This window comes from Orycteropus afer, unplaced genomic scaffold (assembly GCF_000298275.1).
Source record: "Orycteropus afer afer isolate SDZICR_OR568_19922 unplaced genomic scaffold, OryAfe1.0 scaffold00024, whole genome shotgun sequence".
Taxonomy (NCBI): domain Eukaryota; kingdom Metazoa; phylum Chordata; class Mammalia; order Tubulidentata; family Orycteropodidae; genus Orycteropus; species Orycteropus afer.
In genome coordinates this window covers 12,584,705-12,606,055 of record NW_006921611.1, presented here as the reverse complement: position 1 = coordinate 12,606,055, position 21,351 = coordinate 12,584,705, and the positions used below count along the sequence as shown (strand labels likewise).

Sequence of the window (21,351 nt, the reverse complement as noted above, 5' to 3'; positions counted from 1 at the left end):
CTTCCTGCTATGTTGGAGGGCAGTGAGATCTGAACGTGGCTATGTCATGAACAGGTAGCTGCAGAGCTGAAATTCAAATTTATTTACTAGGAGGCCTGAGTCAGTCCTGGAGTAGGGGAGGGATGGCATGACCCACGTGGCAGAGGTTGAATGGGGCTGGCTATGAGAGGAATTGGTGCTCCTAAAGCCGTAGTGATACTGCCTTGGAAACCCAAGGAGGGGTCGCTATGAGTCGGGGCCGACTCGGTGGCAAATAACAACAACAACAACAACAAAGCAGTATTAGAGGGCTGAGGTGGTGAGGCAGGGTGAAGAGTGGGGCAGCATGGGAGTGTGGAGGGTGGGGCCCTCAGGTGAAGATGGTGAGACTGGAGACTCATAATGCTGACAAACTGCATTTGAGAAATCAAGGTCACGATCTTACTTTGAGGAGAGGATCAGGAGTTTATTTATTTATTTGTGCAGGACCAGTTAATGTTTCTTTTTCTTTTTTTTTTTTTTTTTTTTATTTTAAGAGTTTGTTTCACATTCAACATTACATGTACGTTTAGTTTCACTCCCCATTTACCATCCCCAACTCTAACCCAGTCTCCTCTCCTCCCTGCCCAGTAACCCTCCCTCCCGTATCCCACATAGTTATGCACTCCTATGTGTCCTGCATTTCCTCTGAGGATCAGGAGTTTAATTGTACACACATGGTTTGAGATAATGACTCTAGGTATTAAGTCTTCCGTATTTAGGCATAATAATCATTAACATGTGTGTCAGTTTCCTGTGGCTGCCATAACAAATTTCCACAAACATGGTGGCTTAAAATAGGACATCTATTCTTTCACCACTCTGGAAGCTAGAAGTCCAAAATCACGGTGTCTGCAAGATCACACTCTTTGTGGAGGCTCTAAGGGAGAATTCGTTCTTTGTTTCTTCTAGCTCTGGTGGTTGCTGGCTTCCTTGGCTTATGGCCACATCATTTCAATTTCTGCCTCCATGTTCACATTTTTTTCTCTCTCTGTCTTCTCTTCTTCTGTTTTTTATAATGACATTTGTCATTAGATTCAAGATCCACTTGGGTAATCCATGATGATCTCATCTCAAAATCTTTAATTTAATCAAATTTGCAAAGACAATTTTTCCAAATAAGATAACATTCACAGGCATGGATGTATCTTTTGAGGGGTCACATTCAACTCACTACAGCATGTTTTCTGAGCATGGCATGTCAAGGAAGAAGATATAGTACCCCTAGGGCGGAGAAGAAATCACTTCACATCTTCTGTAGAAATGACTTCACATGTTTTCACATACGGCTTCTTATGTGACTACATTCACCTATTGTATTTGTTTCTTGGGCTTCCGTAACAAAGTCCCACAAATTGGGTGGCTTATAAGACAGAAATGTATTGTCTCACAATTCTGGGAGTTAGAAGTTTGAATCAATATGTCAGCTGGGCCATTGCTCCCCTTGAAGTCTCTAGGGGAAGATTCTTTCTTGTCTTTTCTGGCTTCTGGTAACTCCAAGTATTTCTTGACTTATAGATGCATCTTCTCATGGCCATCCTTCTTCTGCCTGTCTCTCCATGTCCCTTCTCTTTTTTTATGAGAACACCACTCAAATTGGACTAGGACCCACTCTACTCCAATATGACCTCACGTCTACTGATAACATCTTCACAACTCTATTTCCAAACATGGTCACATTCACAGGAGTTAAAATGTCACATATCTTTTTGGGAGACACAATTCAATCTATAACACCTATTACACTCAACCTGTACACATGCTGTGTGCCAGGCAGTGTGCTCAACACTTTCTTTATGTTATTTTAAAAACTCTTCACAGTAAGAGTATCAGAAGTGTTATACTCTCCCTAGCTCAGATAAGAAAACAGAAGCAAAGGGTGATTATATACCCTAGGTGACTTAGCTAGTCACAGTGGAGCTGCTATGAGCCTAGATTTGCTTCACTCCAATCCTCATTCACATCTGTCTATACTTGTATCAGTAGATTTTGTTTTATTTTCCCCAGCTCTCACTCTTCCTGTCATTCTTTAATACAAACAATGTTCCTGGTGACAGTGGCTTGGTGTCCATGAAGTAGGTAGCTGAGCAACAAGTAAGGAACAGAAGTGCTGAATATTCAACTTTGGAATGGGGTCCCTCTCAAAGGCTGGTCCCTCCTGGGTCCTAGCCAAGCATGCTTACTTATAAACATACTAAAAGGAAGGGAGGACTGGTCTTTGAGACAATCTCACCTTATGGACCCGAGGGCAGTCCAATCAGCAGCTCTAGGGTACCCATACTATGCTGGGTACCATGTGGCCACAGCCACCATTATGGGAGGGCACCATGTCTGCTGCCATGGCCTTAGCCCTTTCCAGGGTCCATAGGCTTGAATGGAAGAGTGAGGCCATGAACACACGAGGACATTCACAGTGTCTTGTTTTTCCTTGCAGGCCGATGCTGCTACCAGTTTTCTGAGGGCAGCAAGATCAGGGAATTTGGACAAAGCTTTGGATCACCTGCGGAATGGGGTAGATATTAACACCTGTAACCAGGTAAGTGGGATGGAGACAGGCCTGTTGTCTCTGAAGAGTAGCTCTTGCCTGCTGCCATTTCCTGAGGGCTTCAAAATGGCCTTTAGTAACCTTTTCCAAGTGGTCTCAAAAATCCCCTAAGGGCTTCCACCTGCTGAAGGCCCCAGCCTTGGAGTTACTATCCCTGTGGGTACAGGTTCCCACAGAGAGGGGCTGACACCTCAACAGTGTGGCAAGCCCAGCTCAGATTCCCTGCTGTGGCTTCTCTTAGAAACTGCAGTTGGTTCCTGCTGTTGTCAGAGATGTTAGGGCCTTTGAAAGTGGGCAGGGCAGGAGGAAGTGCCTTTGAAAGGTGTGTGTCAGTTGTGACATTAAATCTCGTTTGTCCCTGAGCAGCCTTTGTGGAGGCTCCAGGGTTGGGAAGGAAACAGGTGAATGAGGCCTTATTCAGTCAGTATGTTAAGACAGTTCTGACTTAAGCCTTCTTACTTTTGCAGCTCCTGGTGCTAAACTAGAGGTGTTTGGCTTGGGGACAGGCTGGTATGAAAATGCAGTGTGTTCAGGATGGATTGGAGAACAAAGTTGGGTTTTTGGCTGAAAGGTCTAGGAATTACCTGAGTAGAGGGGAAATACCCTCTAGAAAGCAAACAGGAGTGTGGCTTGGGCTTGGGGTTTGGATGATTTTTACAGAGCTGCCAGAGGCAGGTTTATAGAACATAGGTGAAGTTTTTCTTGGGCAACATGTCGCCTTCATCCTCTTTTCTCTGCCCCTCCTACCCCTGCTGAAAATACAAAATACTACTTGCTCTCTCTCTCCCAGGGCTGAGATCCCATTTGGATTCAGTTGGTCTTCTGGTGGCATTAAATTCACAGCTAAAAGAGAGATTGGAATGAATGAGGTGTGTGATAGGGAACAGAATAAGGGGTGTTATATGAAACAAAAGCCCATGGAAGTGGATTTCAAAGGAGAAATGAACCTGTGTGGACTTGATTCAAGGGTGACAACTAGATGGGAGAAGCAGCCTTTCCTCCCCTTCTCTGACCCTTCCACCCAGATACACCAACACTTATATACATGGATTTGGGCACATTTGTTGTGATTCTAAGCAAACACATGGAGCTCAGGGTTAGCCTTGGGATAGCCAGTTTGAGAGTCTGAATCCATTTCTTTCCTAGGGAGAGGCAGAAGGAGCAAAGTGTGCAGGCAGAGTAAGAGTTCTATGATCATAGTGGCCCAATAGAAGGGGTTGGTGATAATTTTAAGACCCCTGCCCTTCAGATGGGAGCTCTGGTAGCATAGTGGCTAAGACACTTGCCTGCTAACCAGACAGCTGGCGGTTCAAACCCACCAGCCACTCCTCGGAAGGAAGGTTGGGCAATCCTACTTCCGTAGTGATACTGCCTCGGAAACCCAAGGAGGGGTCGCTATGAGTCGGGGCCGACTCGACGGCACATAACAACAACAACAACAACAGCCCTTCAGATGTAGGTGTGCAAGCTGTTGTATGTTGTCCCAGACCTTCCCCCACTCTACAGATGAGGGAATTTCTCTTCCTCTCCGCTCTTCTGGCAGCCTGTGGGAATACATCCCTGGAAGCAGGAAGATGAGTCCTGATGCTTTCTTTGTTCAGTGCTGTGGCTAGAGAAATACAGGTGACTGCTTCTCTGCAGTACAGCTCCTGCTGGGGAGTGTCTAACCTTCTGAGGCCTTCCAAGGGTTAAGATTCTAGCTCTCAAAGGAATCCATTTAGCAGAAATGGGACACCCGAATGTTCATAAGACTTGAGCCAGTGCTCATTTTCTGTGTGAAATTGGAAGGTTTTGATGACACCCGGGAAATCGCTTTTTCCTTTTTGGTCTCCTTTTGGTGAGGACAGAGGCTTGAGTGTATCTGGCTTGTCCCTCTGCCTTCTTTCCTCAGAGCACCTTCTTGGTTCATTTTGGGCTCAGAGAGCAGAAGGCACCAAGAGATTATTTGCACTTTATTGACACTATTTCCAATCGGCCCAGGGCCCGTGACATGTACTTATTAATCCTGGTAGAGACTGAGGGGAGACTCCTATGCAGACTGGAGACTGACGTCCTGGCGAAGGCTAACCTCTTTCTTTCAAAGAGGAAAATACTGCAAGCAAGGAGATGAATTTCACAGGGGTTATGAAAGAAAGCATTTGCCATAGTGCAAACCCCCTTGTTTCTAGTGTTTTCAGCACCTCCAACACCACCACCACCCCCAGCTTCTCAGATCCTTGGCCCTGTTGTTGATCCACGTTTTATAGATCTGACCTCCACAGTGACAGTGAGCTGTGGACAGGCTGCCCAGGAAAAGAGCTTGTGAGGGTGGTCAGAGTCTCATTCTGGTTTTACAGGATGATTTATTTGGTTTGGTTTGAGGGGTCACCATGAATCAGAATCAACTCAACGGCAGTGAGTTTGATTTTTTGAGTTTGAGGGGAGAGTATGGGTGGTGAAGGGTGCAAGAGTCCTGTAGTAGCTGAGCTTATGCCCTCATTAATCACATTAGTGCATCCATCAGAACAATGCTGCTTCTTTATAATGTTCCCAGGAGTAGCGTCTTAATGGTACATGGAGCATTCTTCTCTTTAAAACACATGGTCATTGTTTAGAGAAGATAAAAACAGGCTGTTGTCCTGGGGTCATGGCTTGACAATTTGCTTCTGGTTTGAATCTTTTGAACTTGTAGACGAAGATGGCAGTAGTACAGCAAATGTTGATCCTTATATAAGTAACACACTTTCAAAAAGTGTGTTTTGTGGAAGGACTATGTGCTACTAGCCATAATAGGAAATAATTACTCTAGGTAGCATGGAAAGGGGAACTCTTGGCTTATATAAGAGACACCTGAATATTCAGGAGTGGTTTCCTTATTACACAAATTGTATTCTACCAATGTAATTAGAAGTATTATTATACTTACAGAAAAAAACAGATTCATACATGAGAAAACACACACATGCATATATCACTGTCTTTATAGGAATGCCTGATTCTTGAATTTAATCAAGCATTATTCAAACTCCCAGCTCACACATCCAGTGCTATCATGCACATCTCCACATGGATGTGGAGTTCTGGGCTTTAGCGATATAATAGTAATAATAATAATAATAATTCATAGTCTTTGTCTCTGAATTGTGGTCTTGTGGCAGTAAGAACTATTAATCAAATTATTACATCAACTGGCATGCAAATACGGACTACATTAGAAAGAACCATGAAGAAAGGCATAGGACTTTATAAAAAAAACAGAATGGACATGACTAGAGTTGTGTTCAGAGAAGGCTTCCATGAGGAAGAGATAGCTGAGCTAAAGGAAAATCAAATTAAAAAACCAAACCCATTGCCATCCAGTCAATTCTGATTCATGGCAACCCCATGTGTTACAGAGTAGAACTGCTCTGTCGGGTTTTCTTGGCTGTCATCTTTACAGAAACAGGCTTTCCAGGCCTTTTGCCCACAGTGCTACTGGGTGAGTTCTAACTGCCAACCTTTAGGTTAGTTACCAAGTGCAAACCACTCACACCACCTAGGAACCATAGCTAAAGGAAGAGTAAAGGGTTAAATGAGGTGGAGGTAGGCAAGAGCATTCCAATGACAAAGAACAGCCTGTGCAAAATCTCTGAGGCAGGGAAAAGCATGGAGAGACTCAGGAAGGCCAGTGGGCAAGAGCGGGCAGAGTAGGCTGGAGAGGTGAAGTTGGGATGGTGCTGGGCCTTGCATTCAGCAACTAGAACAGTGTGCCACAGGGCTGGAGCAGTATGTGTGTATGTGCATCTGTGTATGTATATGCACATATATGTGTGTGTTTGCCTGTTGCACCAGGCATTAACCCTGTAATTGCTGACTTGAGATGAGGAGGCCTGAGGGAAGGGCCAGAGTGGCCAGAGCAGCAGGGGTGGGGGCACTTGAGAGGTAGAGGTAATGGCTGTTGACCAAGAGGAGTGGATGTATTTCAGCATTTTAACAGTCTATATAGCTGTGTTAATGCATTCTGATTGAATGTCCACGCAACTTATATAAGTGGTAATGAAGCTTCAATCTGTATTCTGAGAGTAGAGGGCTCAGGGCAAGAATTCAAGCAAAGGAGTGACATGATCCTAGTTGTGCTTTAAAGGATCACACTGGCTACTGTGTAGAAAAGAGACTGGAGGGCCCAGAGGTAGATATGGAGAAGCCAGTTGTGAGACTCTTCCAATAGTCCAGGAAAGAAATGTTAGTAAGAGAACATATGGAGATGAAGCAAAATCAACAGGCCTGGGTAATGACTTGGATGGTGGAGGGAGGGAAGGGAGACTTCAAGAATGACCCTCATATGTGACTTTGCTTCAGATACATGGTGGCACCATTCACTGAAAGGGTAAGGTAATAAGAACAGGGCTGTGTGTAGATCATGTTGTGGTGTCTTTGAGGTATCTGAATGATATATGAGCCTGGAACTCAAATGAGAGGTTTGACCCAAAGATAGATATTTGGAAGTAATTCAGCATTCGAGGAAGTCAAATGCTAGTGTTGGCTGGTGAAAACAGGGATGAGAGTCATATTGAATATAATGTCCAGTAGAGTCTTTGAGTAGTCATTCCATCTGTATTTATTGAATAACTACTTTGTGTCAGGTACTGTTCTAGACACTGCACAAGATAGGCAAAGTCTCTGCTCTCATAGCACATATATTCTGATATAGAAGACAGATAATAATCAACAAAGTAAACAAATACACAATTTTAATGAATGATAAATACCATGCAGGAAAATAAAGCAAGGTAAAGGGAACTGTTTTAGAGTGGGATTTGGGGAGATGACTCTAAGATGACTTTTGAGATAACTGAAAGAAGTAAGAGAGACACTACACAGTTTCTGGGGAAGAGCATCCATGGAAGAGGGAAAAGTATGTGCAAAGGTGCAGGGGTTTATTTGGGGAACAGCAAGTGGAGTGGAATGATAAAAGGGAAGGTGATATGCAAGGTGATAAGAGAAATTGCCAGAGCCAAATCATTAAATCTAAGGGTGATGAGAAGTCAATGGAAAGTATTAAATACTCAGTCTGATTAGGTCTTTAAAAGATAACTCTGGTAGCTAAAGGGAGAGTAGACTTGGGTCATAGGAACAGAAGCAAGGAGACTGGTTAGGAGACTGATGCAGTATGCTGGGTAAAACCCAGTGGTGGCTTTGAATAAAGGATAAACAGTGGAGGTGGTGAAGCCAGAGGACTTGTCTCCCTAGGCATGAAGTGTTGTTGCCCTGACCATGGTGGGCTCAGCACACATGCAGGTGCCATGGGCCCCTTACTCACCTAGGACTGTGCCATCTTTGTCACTGCAGCATCCACATTGGGATGGATGCAAGTCTCAGCTCAAAAGCAATTTTGAGGGTATCCCCGATCCCCATAGTTTGAGGTACTCTTTCCCTTTACAATTTACCTGTAACTTGTGACTTCAATCATGCCCTACCATATGTCGTGGTAATGCTGCGCATGCCTTCTCTCTCCTAGTAGACTATATGCCATCTGAAGGTAAAGGCCATGACTGATTATTTTTATTTTCCTCACAGCATCCAGCATAGGGTCTGTCACATTGTAAATAATATTCATTTGAATAACTGGCTACCTAATTATGCTGGGAATGATGAATTGAAGAGGATGGCATGGCATTCATCATCACAAAGAATGTTTCAAGATCAATCCTGAAGTACAATGCTGTCAGTGATAGGATAATATCCATATGCCTACAAGGTAGACCAATTAATACTACTATTACTCAAATTTATGCACTAACCACCAATGCCAAAGACAAGGAAATTGAAGTTTTTACCAACTTCTGCAGGCTGAAATTGAGCAGACATGCAATTAACATGTGTTGATTATCACTGGTGATTGGAATGCAAAAGTTGGAAATAAAGAAGAATCACCAGAGTTGGGAAAATATGGCCTTGGTGATAGAAATGATGCTGGAGATTGCATGATAGAATTTTGCAAGACCAATGACTTATTCATCGCAAATACCTTTTTTCAACAACATAAACAGTGGCTATACATGTGGAGTTCAACAGATGGAGTACACAGGAATCAAATCAACTATGTCTGTGGAAAGAGGTGATGGAGAAGCTCTGTATCTTCAGCCAAAACAGGGCCAGGAACTGTCTGTGGAACAGACCATCAATTGCTTATAAGCAAGTTCAAGCTGAAGCTGGTGACAATTAAAACAAGTCCATGAGAGCCAAAATATGACCTTGATTATATCCCTCCTGAATTTAGAGACCATCTAAAGAATAGATTTGGTGCATTGAAAACCAATGACCCAAAACCAGAGGAATTGTGGGATGACATCAAGAACATCATCCATAAAGAAAACAAAAGGTCATTGAAAAGATAGGAAAGGAAGAAAAGACCAAAATGGATGTCATAAGAGACTCTGAAACTAGCTCTTGAATGGAGAGTAGCCAAAGGAAATGGAAGAATTGACAAGATAAAAGAGCTGAACAAAAGATTTGAAAGAGCAGCTCAAGAAGACAAAGTCAATTATTATAAAGAAATGTGCAAAGACCTGGAGTTAGAAAACCAAAAGGGAAAAACACACTCACCATTTCTCAAGCTGAAAGAACTGAAGAAGAAATTCAAAGCTCAAGTTGAAATATTGAAAGCTTCTGTGGGCAAAATATTGAATGATGCAGGAAACATCAAAAGAAGATGGAAGGCATAGACAGAGTCACTGTACAAAAAAGAATTGTTCATCCATTTCAGGAGGTGGCATATGATCAAGAACCGATGGTATTGAAGGAAGACTTCAAAGCTGCACTGAAGGAATTGGTGAAGCACAAGGCTCCAGGAATTGATGGAATACCCATTGAGATGTTTCAGCAAATGGATGCCGCATTGGAGGTACTTACTTGGCTATGCCAAGAAATTTGGAAGACAGCTAGCTACCTGGCCAACTGACTGGAAGAGATCCATATTTGTACCCATTCCAAAGAAAGGTGATCCCACAGAATGTGGACATTATTGAACAATATCATGAATATCACGCACAAGTAAATCTTAATGAAGATAATTCAAAAACAGTTGCAGCAGTATGTTGACAGGGAACTTCCAGAAATGCAAGCTGGATTCGGAAGAGGATGTGGAACAGGGATGTCATTGCTGCTGATGTCAGATGGATCTTGGCTGAAAGCAAATACCAGAAAGATGTTTACTTGTGTTTTATTGAATTTGCAAAAGCATTCAATTGTGTGGATCATAACAAATTATGGATAACATTGAGAAGAATGGGAATTCCAGAACACTTAATTGTGCTCATGAGGAAACTGTATATGGATCAAGAGGTTGTCATTCGAACAGAACAAGGGGATACTGCATGGTTTAAAATCAGGAAAAGAGTGTGTCAGGTTGTATCCTTCACCATACTTATTCAATCTATATATACTGAGCAAATAATCTGAGAAACTGGGCTACGTGAAGAAGAACATGGCATCAGGATTGGAGGAAGACTACTTAACAACCTGTGGTATGCAGACAACACAACCTTGCTTGCTGAAAGTGAGGATGACTTGAAGCACCAACTGATGAAGATTGAAGACTACAGTCTGCAGTATGGATTACACCTCAACATAAAGAAAAAGAAAATCCTGACAACTGGGCCAATTAGCAGCATCATGATAAATGGAGAAAAGATTGAAGTTGTCAGGGATTTCATATCGCTTGGTTCCACAGTCAACACCAGTGGAAGCAGCAGTCAAGAAATCAGATGACATATTGCATTAGGCAAATCTGCTACAAGGACCTCTTTAAAGTGCTGAAGAGTAAAGATATCTCTTTGAAGACTAGGGTGCACCTAACCCAAGTCATGGTGTTTTCAATTGCCTCATATGCATGTGAGAGCTGTACAATGAATAAAGAAGCCTGAAGAAGAGTTGATGCTTTTGAGTTATGGTGTTGGTGAATAATACTGAAATTACTGTGGACTGCCAAAGAACTAACAAATCTGTCCTGGAAGAAGTGCAGCTAGAATGCTTCTTGGAAGTGAGAAGTATGACCTACTTTGGTCATGTTGTCAGAAGGGACCATTCCTGAAGAAGGACATCATGCTTGGTAAAGTAGAGGGTTAGTGAAAGGCAGGAAGACCCTTAATGAAATGGATTGACACAATGGCAGCAACAGTGGGTTCAGGTATAGCAAGTGTTGTGAGGCTGGAGCAGAACCGGGCAGTATTTTTTGTTCTGTTGTACACAGGGTCATTGTGAGTCGGAGCTAACTTGATAGCACCTAACAACAACAATTATGCACATACCAATATTAGCTTCATGTGTTCAATTCCTAGAATTTTTGGTAGATTATTTATATCAAATCAGAATTTTTGTTTCTTTTTTAAATCAGGATATTTTGATATAGAGAAAAAAAAATTTCTGGGATAAACTAATTGAATTTCAACATTTACCATTTAGCCACATAAAAAGCAAACAAAGGGTCAGAGCCTCTGTTCTCCTAAATTCCTGGGTTTGTTATGTCAACATGGATGCTCCATTGGGAGCCAAAGCTCTAAGTCCAGGGGTAAAGAACCTCATTATTTTAGTTTTCTCTTCTATTCTTATATAACTAAGAAATGGTGGTTCACTGGGCCTTCCTCATAGGAAAGAAAGCACTTGAGTCTAATACCCCAGGAGAAAATTTTACTCTAAAAAGGGAACCACTATCGCCTACAGCTCTGGCATAAGGCTAAAAGGGAGAAAAGAGGATTTCCAAACCCTCCCAGTCATACTCTCCCCCATTATCCTGTCTTACATTCTCCATAGTACTTATCACTCCCTGACTTATTATATATTGAAGTGTTTATCTATTTCTCTCTTCTCCACTATAATGTAAGCACCTTGACTGGAGCAGACTTTGTTTTATTCAATGCTCAGTACCAGGATCCTGCCTGGCACATAGTGTTGTTTTTGTTGTCAGTTGCCATTGAATCACTTACAACTCATGGAAACCTATGAGTTTAGAGTAGAACTACACGACAAGGCTGTGACCTTTTGGAAGCAGATTGCCAGGCCTGTGTTCTGAGAGGCCTCAAAGTAGGTTCAAATCAATCTTTTGGCTAGTAGTCAAGCACTTAACCTTACCCAGGGGCTCCTATGTGCACATAAAAACCAAAAACCATAGTAAAACAAACAAACAAACAAAAACAACATTGAGTTGATTCTGACTCGTGGCAATCCCCATTGGGTTTCCAAGGCTGTAAATCTTTATGGAAGCAGACTGCCTCATCTTTCTTCCATGGATCAGCTGGTGGGTTTGAACAATCGACCTTTTTTTTGGTTAGCAGCCACATGCCTTAACCACTCAACCACCACAGCTCCCATGTGCACATAGTAGGTGCTTATAAATGGTTGTAGACTGACAAGAAGAAAATCCGTTAACCACTAATGATTAAGTATTACATATTTTACACTTAAGAGTCCCTGGGTGGTGCAAATAATTAGCACACTCAGCTACTAATTGAAAGGTTGAGAGTTTAAGTTCACCCAGAGTTGCCTTGGAAGAAAGGCCTGATGATTTACTTCTGAAAAATCAGCCATTGAAAATCCTGTGGATCAATATCACTGAATTGTACATGTAGAAATTTTTGCATTTGTATATGTTTTGTTGTGTATACTCTCAACATCCACAACAACAAAATAAATTAAAAAAAGAAAACCCTTTGGAGCACAGTTCTATTCTGACACACACGGGGTTGCCACGAGATGGGATCTCCACAAGTCAGAATCAGCTTGATGAAAGCTAGTATTTTTTATACTTATCCCAAGTAAGAACTAGATCTAAGCATGAATGCTTTGTAAAAGCACTGTAAAATAGTGCATTCTTAGGATAATCATGCTCCCTGCAGTAATGCCAGTTCAAATTCTGACATTAGCACCACTAGTCAAGTATATGGCAGTATTTGCTACAGTATCCAGAAACTCAATCAAATGAATGATCACAAAGACATTGCAAAAATGACAAGGAGGCCACATGTTCCAACCTCCTCTAACCTTACAAGAGGAAGACAGGATTATCAGGAGTAACCCAAGGCCTATTCCTACAAGGCCAGACATGCTGCCTCCCTCCAGCCCTTTCACCAACTGTTCCTCCCAAAGCACCCACCACCTCTCTCCTGGGTTCAATAATTCGCAGCAGTGGCCACACAGAACTCACAGATTACGGGGTTTATTAGGGAAGCACCAAGCTACAATTCAAGTTCAGAAAAAAAAATGCTCAGTCTCTCTCTCAGCCCACCGTCTCTCAGCCAAGTCTCTCACAGTCTCTTTCCCAGCAGTGCTGGTCCCTTGGTGTCTCACTCAGCAATGCATGTCTCTTGAGTCTCTTTCCCAGCGGCGCATGTCTCTTCCAGCAGGCACGTGTCTCTTGTAGCAGCACATCTCTCGCAGGAGCGCATCCTTCCTCAGCCAGCAGTCAGAGAGAGTTCTGCCTCTAGGAGGCCTTCTTTTGAGCCCGGCAGGGTGGTCAAACTAGCCAATCATAGCATCAGAACTCTAAGCATGTGAGAGAGAGCAGGCACCTCCCAGAACATTGTTTTGTGCCACTACCAACAGAAATACTCCAGATGGACAACTTCAGCAATCAGGAGCTCCTCAGTTGCTCATAGAAAATCACACCTTGGAATTTACAAAGACTTATGGGTAGAAAAGCCACACTAAGTAATTTACTACACCGCAGACACAAAACATTTCCAATTCTAAATCACATCCAGTTAAAGCTTGTGAAATCATGCTCATTCCATTAATGCTTCCTGAATTTCCACATGTACATTAGGAAGCCCCATCACTGTTGTGTACTCATTTATCTTGACAAGAAAAGAATTTTGGGTATTTCAACAAAGTGGAGCACCTATAATAATAATTTCTGCTGGAGAATAAGTTATTGTACAGCAGCAAAATGCCAAGTTTTGTTTTTTCAGAATTTACAGGTATCTAGTGGAGCCGGGTCTGACTCAAGGGCACATAACAACAACAGTGATGGTGGGAGCTCTGGTAGCATAGTGCCTAAGGCACCTGACTGCCAACCAGAAGGCTGGTGGTTCAAACCCACCAGCCACTCCTTGGAAGGAAGGTTGGGCAATCAACTTCTGTAGTGATAACGCCTCAGAAACCCAAGGAGGGGTCACTATGAGTCGGATCCAACTCAATGGCACATAACAACAACAGTGATGGTGGTAATTACTCCTTTTCCAGGTTATAGAATGTTAGAACTAGAAAGGCCCAGAGATCATGGAATTTAACTTTCTCATATTATAGCTGAGAAAACTGAGCCCTTGAGGGGTTAATTCTGAGTATCTTATGATGTTTTTTTCTTCTTGTTGTTGTTATTTTGGTTCTGACTTTGGTGAAATGGACTTAAGAAGCCCACATGAAATTTCTTTGCTGATTTGTTTATTGCACAAACTTTTACTGAACACTTGCAATGATGACCCAACACCATTTTAGAGACAAGGGCTCACAAAGATTAATAAAATTTATTCCCTGCTTTCAAATAACTCAGAGACAGGAAGAGGAATCAGGTTTTTAAATGGAAAGTTGCAAATTAAATGTGATAAATGCCATCCAGCAAGAGTACAAAGGATGTTTTCACTCATTTATTCATTCATTCAACAAATTTTTATTGAGCTCTTCTAATATGCTGAACACTGCTAAGTGCTGACTACTCCAAGGTGAATAGGCCCAGTCTCTGCTCTCATGTAGCTTCTTATATAGACTTCTATATTCTTATATAGGCAGTGGCTTAAATGCCAGTGTGTCAGCGAAATCTTCTCAGAGAAAGATCTTGAAGGAAGAATAGAAGTCTGCTAGGTGGAGAATTGGGAAAAAGGAGTTACAGTGACAGGGAACAAACTATGTAAAGGCAGAGTAGTGAAAGGGCACATGGCAGTAAGTAGTTCAATGAGACTAGAGTAAATGAAATTAAAAGGTTGAGGGGGATGGTCTAAAGAGGTACTTGTGTAGATCAGTACGAATGTAGTCTTTTACTTTTCTGTGTCGTCTTTTCTTAGGAACTATTGACAGGAATAGAAATTGTGTTTAATTATATACTTGTGCTTCCCTAATTCTACCCCCACCCTCACAGACTGACACAGAAAACCTTTCTAATAAGACATTATTGGAAAAATCATGATTTTCTTCACACCTAATCTGTAGGAAAGCAGAGTTGAATTTTCAGATTCTTTTTTTAAAAAAAAATTTTTATTTTGATTTGGGTGAAAGTTTACAGAGCAAATTCACTTTCCATATAGAAGCTCACATATGGATTTTCAGATTCTTAATCCAGTTTTAGGGTCAGAATAATTTGTCTAGGTCCCTTCTCAAGCAAGAAGATCTGAGTCTTTCTGAATGGCGCACAAATTCTTGATAATTTTCTGTCTTTCTTAAAACTTGTTTCCTTGGTGCAGCTCTGAAGTCATGATGGAGAAGAGAGAAGAATATGATTGCTGGTCCCACCTGAGGAAGTAAGGTCTATGAAATACAACTAAACAAGACAAGCAACTAGATAGCCTATACCAGGTGCCATGTGTGGACTCTTCTGAAGTTCTAATTCCCACTAGAAAAACTATTAGTGAAAAAGATGGGATGAAAACTTTCATCCCCTGAATTATTTTAAGTAGGTACATTTCTTTTGCATCTTCATTTTGCTAATTACAATGACCAATTTACAGGTTTTTTTTAAAGTTAGTTGATTACATATCATGAGTCAGAGAGACCCTGAGTATTTAAAAATCATAGATTATGGTTCTACACTACCACCCATCTGTCATTTTGTCATACTGTGGTGACTTGGGTGTTGCTGTTTCACTGGAAGCTAAGTCACCCATATTTCAAATATCACCAGGGTCACCCATTGTGAACAGGTTTCAGCAGAGCTTTCAGACTAAAAACAATTAGGAAGAAAGGCCTGGTGATCTACTTGCAAAGATTAGCCAGTGAAAGTCTAGTGGATCACAATAGAACATTATCTGACTTATTTGTTTTGGAAATGTTGTCAGGAAAGCCCAGTCACTAAAGGGGGTCATGATGAAGTAGAGAACCAGAGAAGGCACGGGAAACTCATGGTGAGATAGATTGACACAGTAACCACAACAATGGACTTGAACATGCTGATGGTTGTGAAGATGATGCAGAACCAGGCAGTATTTCATTCTTTTGTACATAAAGTTACCATGAGTTGAAGTCAACTTGATGACAACTAACAACAGCACTTCTATGGTATTTCTGCTTTCCAAAGTGCTTCCCCAGGCATGACTGATGTTAATGCTCACATCACCTTTGTGAGGTGGCTACAGTGGCTATTTGACAGGAGTCTCCCTGACCTAGAGCCCAGGCCTCCCAACTCCCAGCCAAGTCTCTTGCCATTGCATTCCACAGATGTATTTGAAACTGAACAGCAGAGCAGTTATTCCTCTGCATGATCGTCCACTGTACTGTTTCATTTTCATTTCTTTGAAGTGAAGGAAGAGTTATTTGACCAGTTCAGTTACATAAAGAAGATATTCATTTGTAGCAATAACAGGTATATCTCTAGGATCCTAGGGATCTGGAAAAGGGTAAATAGTCTCTTCAGGAATGATCTGAAACATATTGCAAGGGAAGCAGCTGCTAGCAGAATACACCCTGCCCACCCCACTTTATTGCTCAGTTGCTGTGAATTTACAATATGAAGACCAGATGTGATTTTCTTGAGTCTCTCAAGACTTAGAAAAAAAGATATCCTCATGTGTGTGTGTGTACATGTGTGTGTGTTAGATTGCCGTGAAGCACCCACTAAGTACCAGGCTCTGTGCTGGGACTTGGGATACGGATGTGAGGAAAACTTGAGTCTTAAATGAATAAATTAATTTTAGAGTACATTAATGGTGCAAATGGTTAACAAGTTCAGGGGCGGACTGAAAAGTTGGAGGTTTGAGTCTACACAGAGATGCCTCAGAAGAAAGGACTGATGATCTATTTCTGAAAAATCATCCACTGACTATACTCTACAGAACACAGTTCCACTCTGATGCACATGAGGTCGCTATGAGTTGGAATCAACTTGTTGGCAAATGGGTTTAGAGACACACAACACATCTGAGAACTATTAACATTATCCCCCCCCCCTTGGAATTGTGGAATTAGGAGGAAGCCAAGAAATCAAAGTTGTTCTATCATTTTGAAGATACATAGATTGAAGCCCAGGAGATGAAGTGATTTGCAAGGAGACCAGTTTAGGGGCCTCTCAATACCTTATCCATTGTTACTTCCTTTAAATCCCACTGCCCTTTTTCTGAAGCTCTGGGTCTGTTTTCTTTTTTAAAGGGAATACCAAGATCTCGGACATAGAAACTCTTTCTAGTTCATAGGAGATATTCTTAGCTGTTGAGCTTCATTTCAGAGTCCCACGCTCTCATTAACTTGCTCTCACACTTCCTCCTCCAGGCTCCCATAGGGCCCTTCAACCTCTGCTGTTGATTTGCTGCTGAGCCACAAGGATTTCTCCAAACATGGGGGCTGCTGCTAGTTTTGTACAACCAGAGAGTAGAGAGAGGTGATCTGAGGTTGATTCATCTCCTTGTAGAGCTCTGAAAATAGTAATGGTTTTTTCTTTTCTTTCTTTCTTTTTTTTTTTTTTTTCCCAAGATAATGAAAAGGATTAGAGCATTTTCCTCCTCATGAAGATCTAGTAAACAATGAATCTTAAGAACTACCTAGGTAGGAGAGCTAAATTTAGATTGTAATAAAACAAAGAAGAGAAAGTGCTTACAGTTGGTCTTGTTCCTTTACATCTGTGCCACTTCTTTCTGAGTTTGTGCTTTCTTCTCTTCTCTTTCCCTTCCCTGGCACAAAGGACTGGTTTGCAAAGGAGATATGGTGTGATTTTCCGCCAGGGTTATGGCAGTTATTTCAGCTTTGTCTAGCTTCTGATTCATTAGATTCCAAGACCATATATTGTTATCAGACCTTTCTTACCAAGCAGTCACTGTGGAGCCATAAAATACCTGGGTTAGAAAGAGGCTATAGGTTGGATGGCCTGGCAGAACATAAATGTCTGCCTTCTGGAAGAGGCTTCCCCCCACCAGCTGGTCCCCATGCTGGGCTTGTGGGATGTCCTTTGTTGTAGTTTGATGGCACTCTGGAGTTTCTGTCCTGGTATAATAGGAAAACTACTGTAGTGAAAGGAGGGATGCATGTGGTCGGATCCATCGCACTGACTCTGAACTCTTAGACATACAGAAATGGGCCATCCCTCCTATACTGCCATCACCAGAGCCCAGCATTACTTCACAACTTTGCCTCATCTTCTTCCAACAGCCTTGTCTCTGCTTCTACCACTGTTCCTCCCTTCCTCCCATTTTCTCTTTTAACATTTAAAATTTTCCAACTTACAGAAAAACTGCAAGAACAGTACAAATTCCTACATTTCCCTTGCCCACATTCTCAATTAACCTCTTAATGCATCTGTGTTCTTTCCCTGTCTATGTTGTTGTTCTTGTTAGGGGTCATCAAGTTGGCTCTGACTCATAACAACCTTGTGTACAATAGAACAAAACACTGCTCAGTCCTGTGCCATCCTCACAATCCTTGCTATGCTTGAGCCCATCTTTGTAGCCACTATGTCAATCCATCTAATTGAAGGTTTTCCCATTTCCATTGACCCTCCATTTTACCAGGCATGATCTACTTCTCCAGGGAAGGGTCCCTTCAGACAATATAACCAAAGTAGGTGAGACGAGGTCTGGACATTCTCACTTCTAAGGACCATTTTGGCTATACTTCTTTCAGGACAGATTTGTTACTTCTTCTGGCAATCCATGGTATTTTCAGTATTCTTTGCCAACACCACCATTCAAAGGCATCAGACTGACAGATGAGTAGTGGTGCCTATCTATAATTCAAAATATATAACATATAATTTCCCCATCACCCCTCAACATTCCAAATGTTGAGTGTACCACCCCAAAACAAGGACGTTTTCCCACATAACTACCCTACAGACCTCCCAACCAGGGAGTCAGCATTGATACAATAAAACCACCCAATCTACCAGTAAAACCAGTTGCTGTTGAGTTGATGCTGACTCATGGTGACACCAGAATAGAAAGAACTGTGCTCTTTACAGTTTTCAGTGACTGATTTTTCTGAAGTGGGTCATCATGCCTTTCTTCCAAGGTCCAAAGCACCTCTGGGAGGACTCAAACAGCCAACCATTTGGTTAGCAGCTGAGCATGTTAACCTTTTACACTACCCAGTAACTCCTATCTAATCCACATTCCCCATTGAAATTTTGCCAACTGTCCCAACAATTTCTCCTTTTCTCTCTCTGTCTCTTTTCTGGCCCGGGTGTCTATCCAGGAACACAGTTGGAGTTTAGTCATCAAGTCTCATCAGTTTTCTTTAATCTGAAATAATTTTTCAGTCTTTCCCTGTTTCTCATGCTTTTGATGTTCTATAATTTAAATCTCAACTGGATCTGTCTGATGTTCCCTCATGCCCAGACTAAGGCCAGGTATTTTTAGTAGAAAAAACATAGAAATCATGTTCTCTTCCTATTCCTGATGATGTTAAGCTTGATCACCTGGTCAAGTTGGTGTCTGCCAAATTTTTCTACTATGAAACCATAAATTTTTCCTTTGTAGCTGATTGATATGAGCCCTGGTAGCACAGTGGTTAAGAACTCCACTGCTAAACAGAAGATTAGCAGTTCAAACTCACCAGTTGCTCTGTGGGAGAAAGTTGTGACAATCTGCCCCTGTAAAGATTATAGCCTTGGAGACATGTGGGCCAGTTGTACTTTGTCCTGTAATGATGCTATGAGTTGGAATCAACTTGATGGCAACAGGGTAGTTGGTCAATATTGCCTGTGTGTGTGTTTGTGTGTATGTGTATGTGTGTATGTATATGTGTGTATGTATATGTGTTAAAAAGTGAATATTCCCATGTAAGGCCTACATCATGTTCCTCATCAAACCTCCACCTACCACCTTGGGATCCATTGCTAATGCTTGTCTATCAATTACCACTATGATGGTTCCAAACGGTGATTCTCCATTTCCATTATTTCTTCTACATTTATTAGTTGGCTTTCTATGGAGGGAAGCCTTTTCTTTCTCCTCACAGATGGTTTTTTTTTTTTTTTTTTCTGTTATTCATTTATACCAATTTGGACTCATGCATTCTTACTTTATTCAGTGGGTTGTAATCTGACACTCTCATGGTTTATTTTGATGTTCAAATCTAAATTAAGCCAATGGGGACCCCTTTAAGCTGATAACTTTGTTTTTTGACATGTCCTCATCAGTCTCTCTTCATTCCCTTATTTCCCTTTCTTGCACAGTAAGGTATTACATATTCATCTTGTACTTTCCCTGCCCCATCTTAGATCAGCCATTTCTCCAAGAAGGCCTGGTTCCTTATAGTGGAAGATGGCACTAAGCCATTAAAATCTAATCATTTGGTATGCCCATTGCTACTGGTTGTTGTGTGTGAGAGGGGTGCATATGTATACATATCTACATCTGTAACTATGTATTTGTCTATCTGTGTTTTAAAAATCCGTGTGTTCATGGCAAAACTTTAAATTCCAGTCCAACACCTTAGGGTTCTTTTTAGCCCTTTTTAAGTCCTTTCAGACCGTGAGAAACCTGACTCCCACTGATTCCTATTATCCTTAACATATTTACTTATTTCCTCAGTCAATTTATTTGCTTGTAACAACCCCTGAAACACTCTAGTAATCCCCTCCCCTTTCCAAAATACCAGATATACTGCTACCAGTGCCTCTGCATGGTGCCCCTTCTGGTTTACTGCCCTGCTTCCTCAGATGTCCACATCTCTGAGTTGGAAGAGGAAGCAAACAGAAAAGAAGGGAAGATTGGATGGCTTTTATTCATTTTTAAAAAATCTCATTTCTGCTGGGTGAAATGTAATGCAGGAGACTTGAGGAAAAGAATCAAGATTTATAGTGTTCTGTATACAAGGGGAAAAGTTATGAAAACTTCTTAGCCATAACCAAACACCCTGAAGGAATGAGTTACTGGGCCTGGGGGTTCAGGGCCATATCTTCGGAGACATCAAAGTGAATTGGGTTAACGTAGTCTACAAAAAAAATATTGTTTGGTGAGTGGCAACTGGGATCGTGAAATCTTGTGAGCGGCCATCTAAGGTGTTCTATTGGTCTCTCCCATGTGAAGCAAAGAAGAATGAAGAAAATCAAAGATCCAAGGAAATAATTAGTCCAAAGGACTAATGGGCCACATGAACCCCAGTATGTTAGGCTGGATTCTCTAGAGAAGCAAAACCAATAAAGGTTATATGTACATATAGAGAAAGAAAAATTTATCTTAGGAAAATGGCTCACACACTTATAGAAGCTGGCAAGTCCCAAGTTCTTGGATCAAACATCAAGCTGGAGGCTTTTCTCCACTCACGCAGCTGCAGGGGCTAATGAGCTCAAGGTTGGCAGGCAGTATACCAGCTGTTGATTCCAACGAATGATAAATCCAAGATCACCAGGCCAAATGGTGGATTATTCTCTTATAGCTGTAGACAGCACAGAACCACAGAAGAGTGTCTCTTTTCCCAGGATGTCCATAAATATAATGGAAGCAGGCCATAGCCTAGGGAAACTCCTTTTCCATGGATTGGCTGCTCAAAACATATACATCCAATCCCATCATGGGAATAACCCACATCACAATTGCTTAAACCACATAGAATTGTGGTCCAGCCAAGTTGACACACAGCTCCAACTATCACACCAGCATGTACGGCTATGAGACCAGAAGAACTAGATGGTGCCTGGC

At 41.7% G+C, this 21,351-nt stretch overlaps 1 protein-coding gene across 1 annotated transcript in view; it reads left to right on the top strand.

Moving 5' to 3' along the window:
• Window positions 1-21,351, top strand: part of ANK1 (ankyrin 1) — a 348,995-nt gene that overhangs the window by 226,129 nt on the left and 101,515 nt on the right. The window contains exon 2 of the mRNA XM_042783661.1: window positions 2,453-2,554. Coding sequence (XP_042639595.1) covers window positions 2,453-2,554 — 102 coding nt within the window. The remainder of the gene's footprint in view (window positions 1-2,452; window positions 2,555-21,351) is intronic.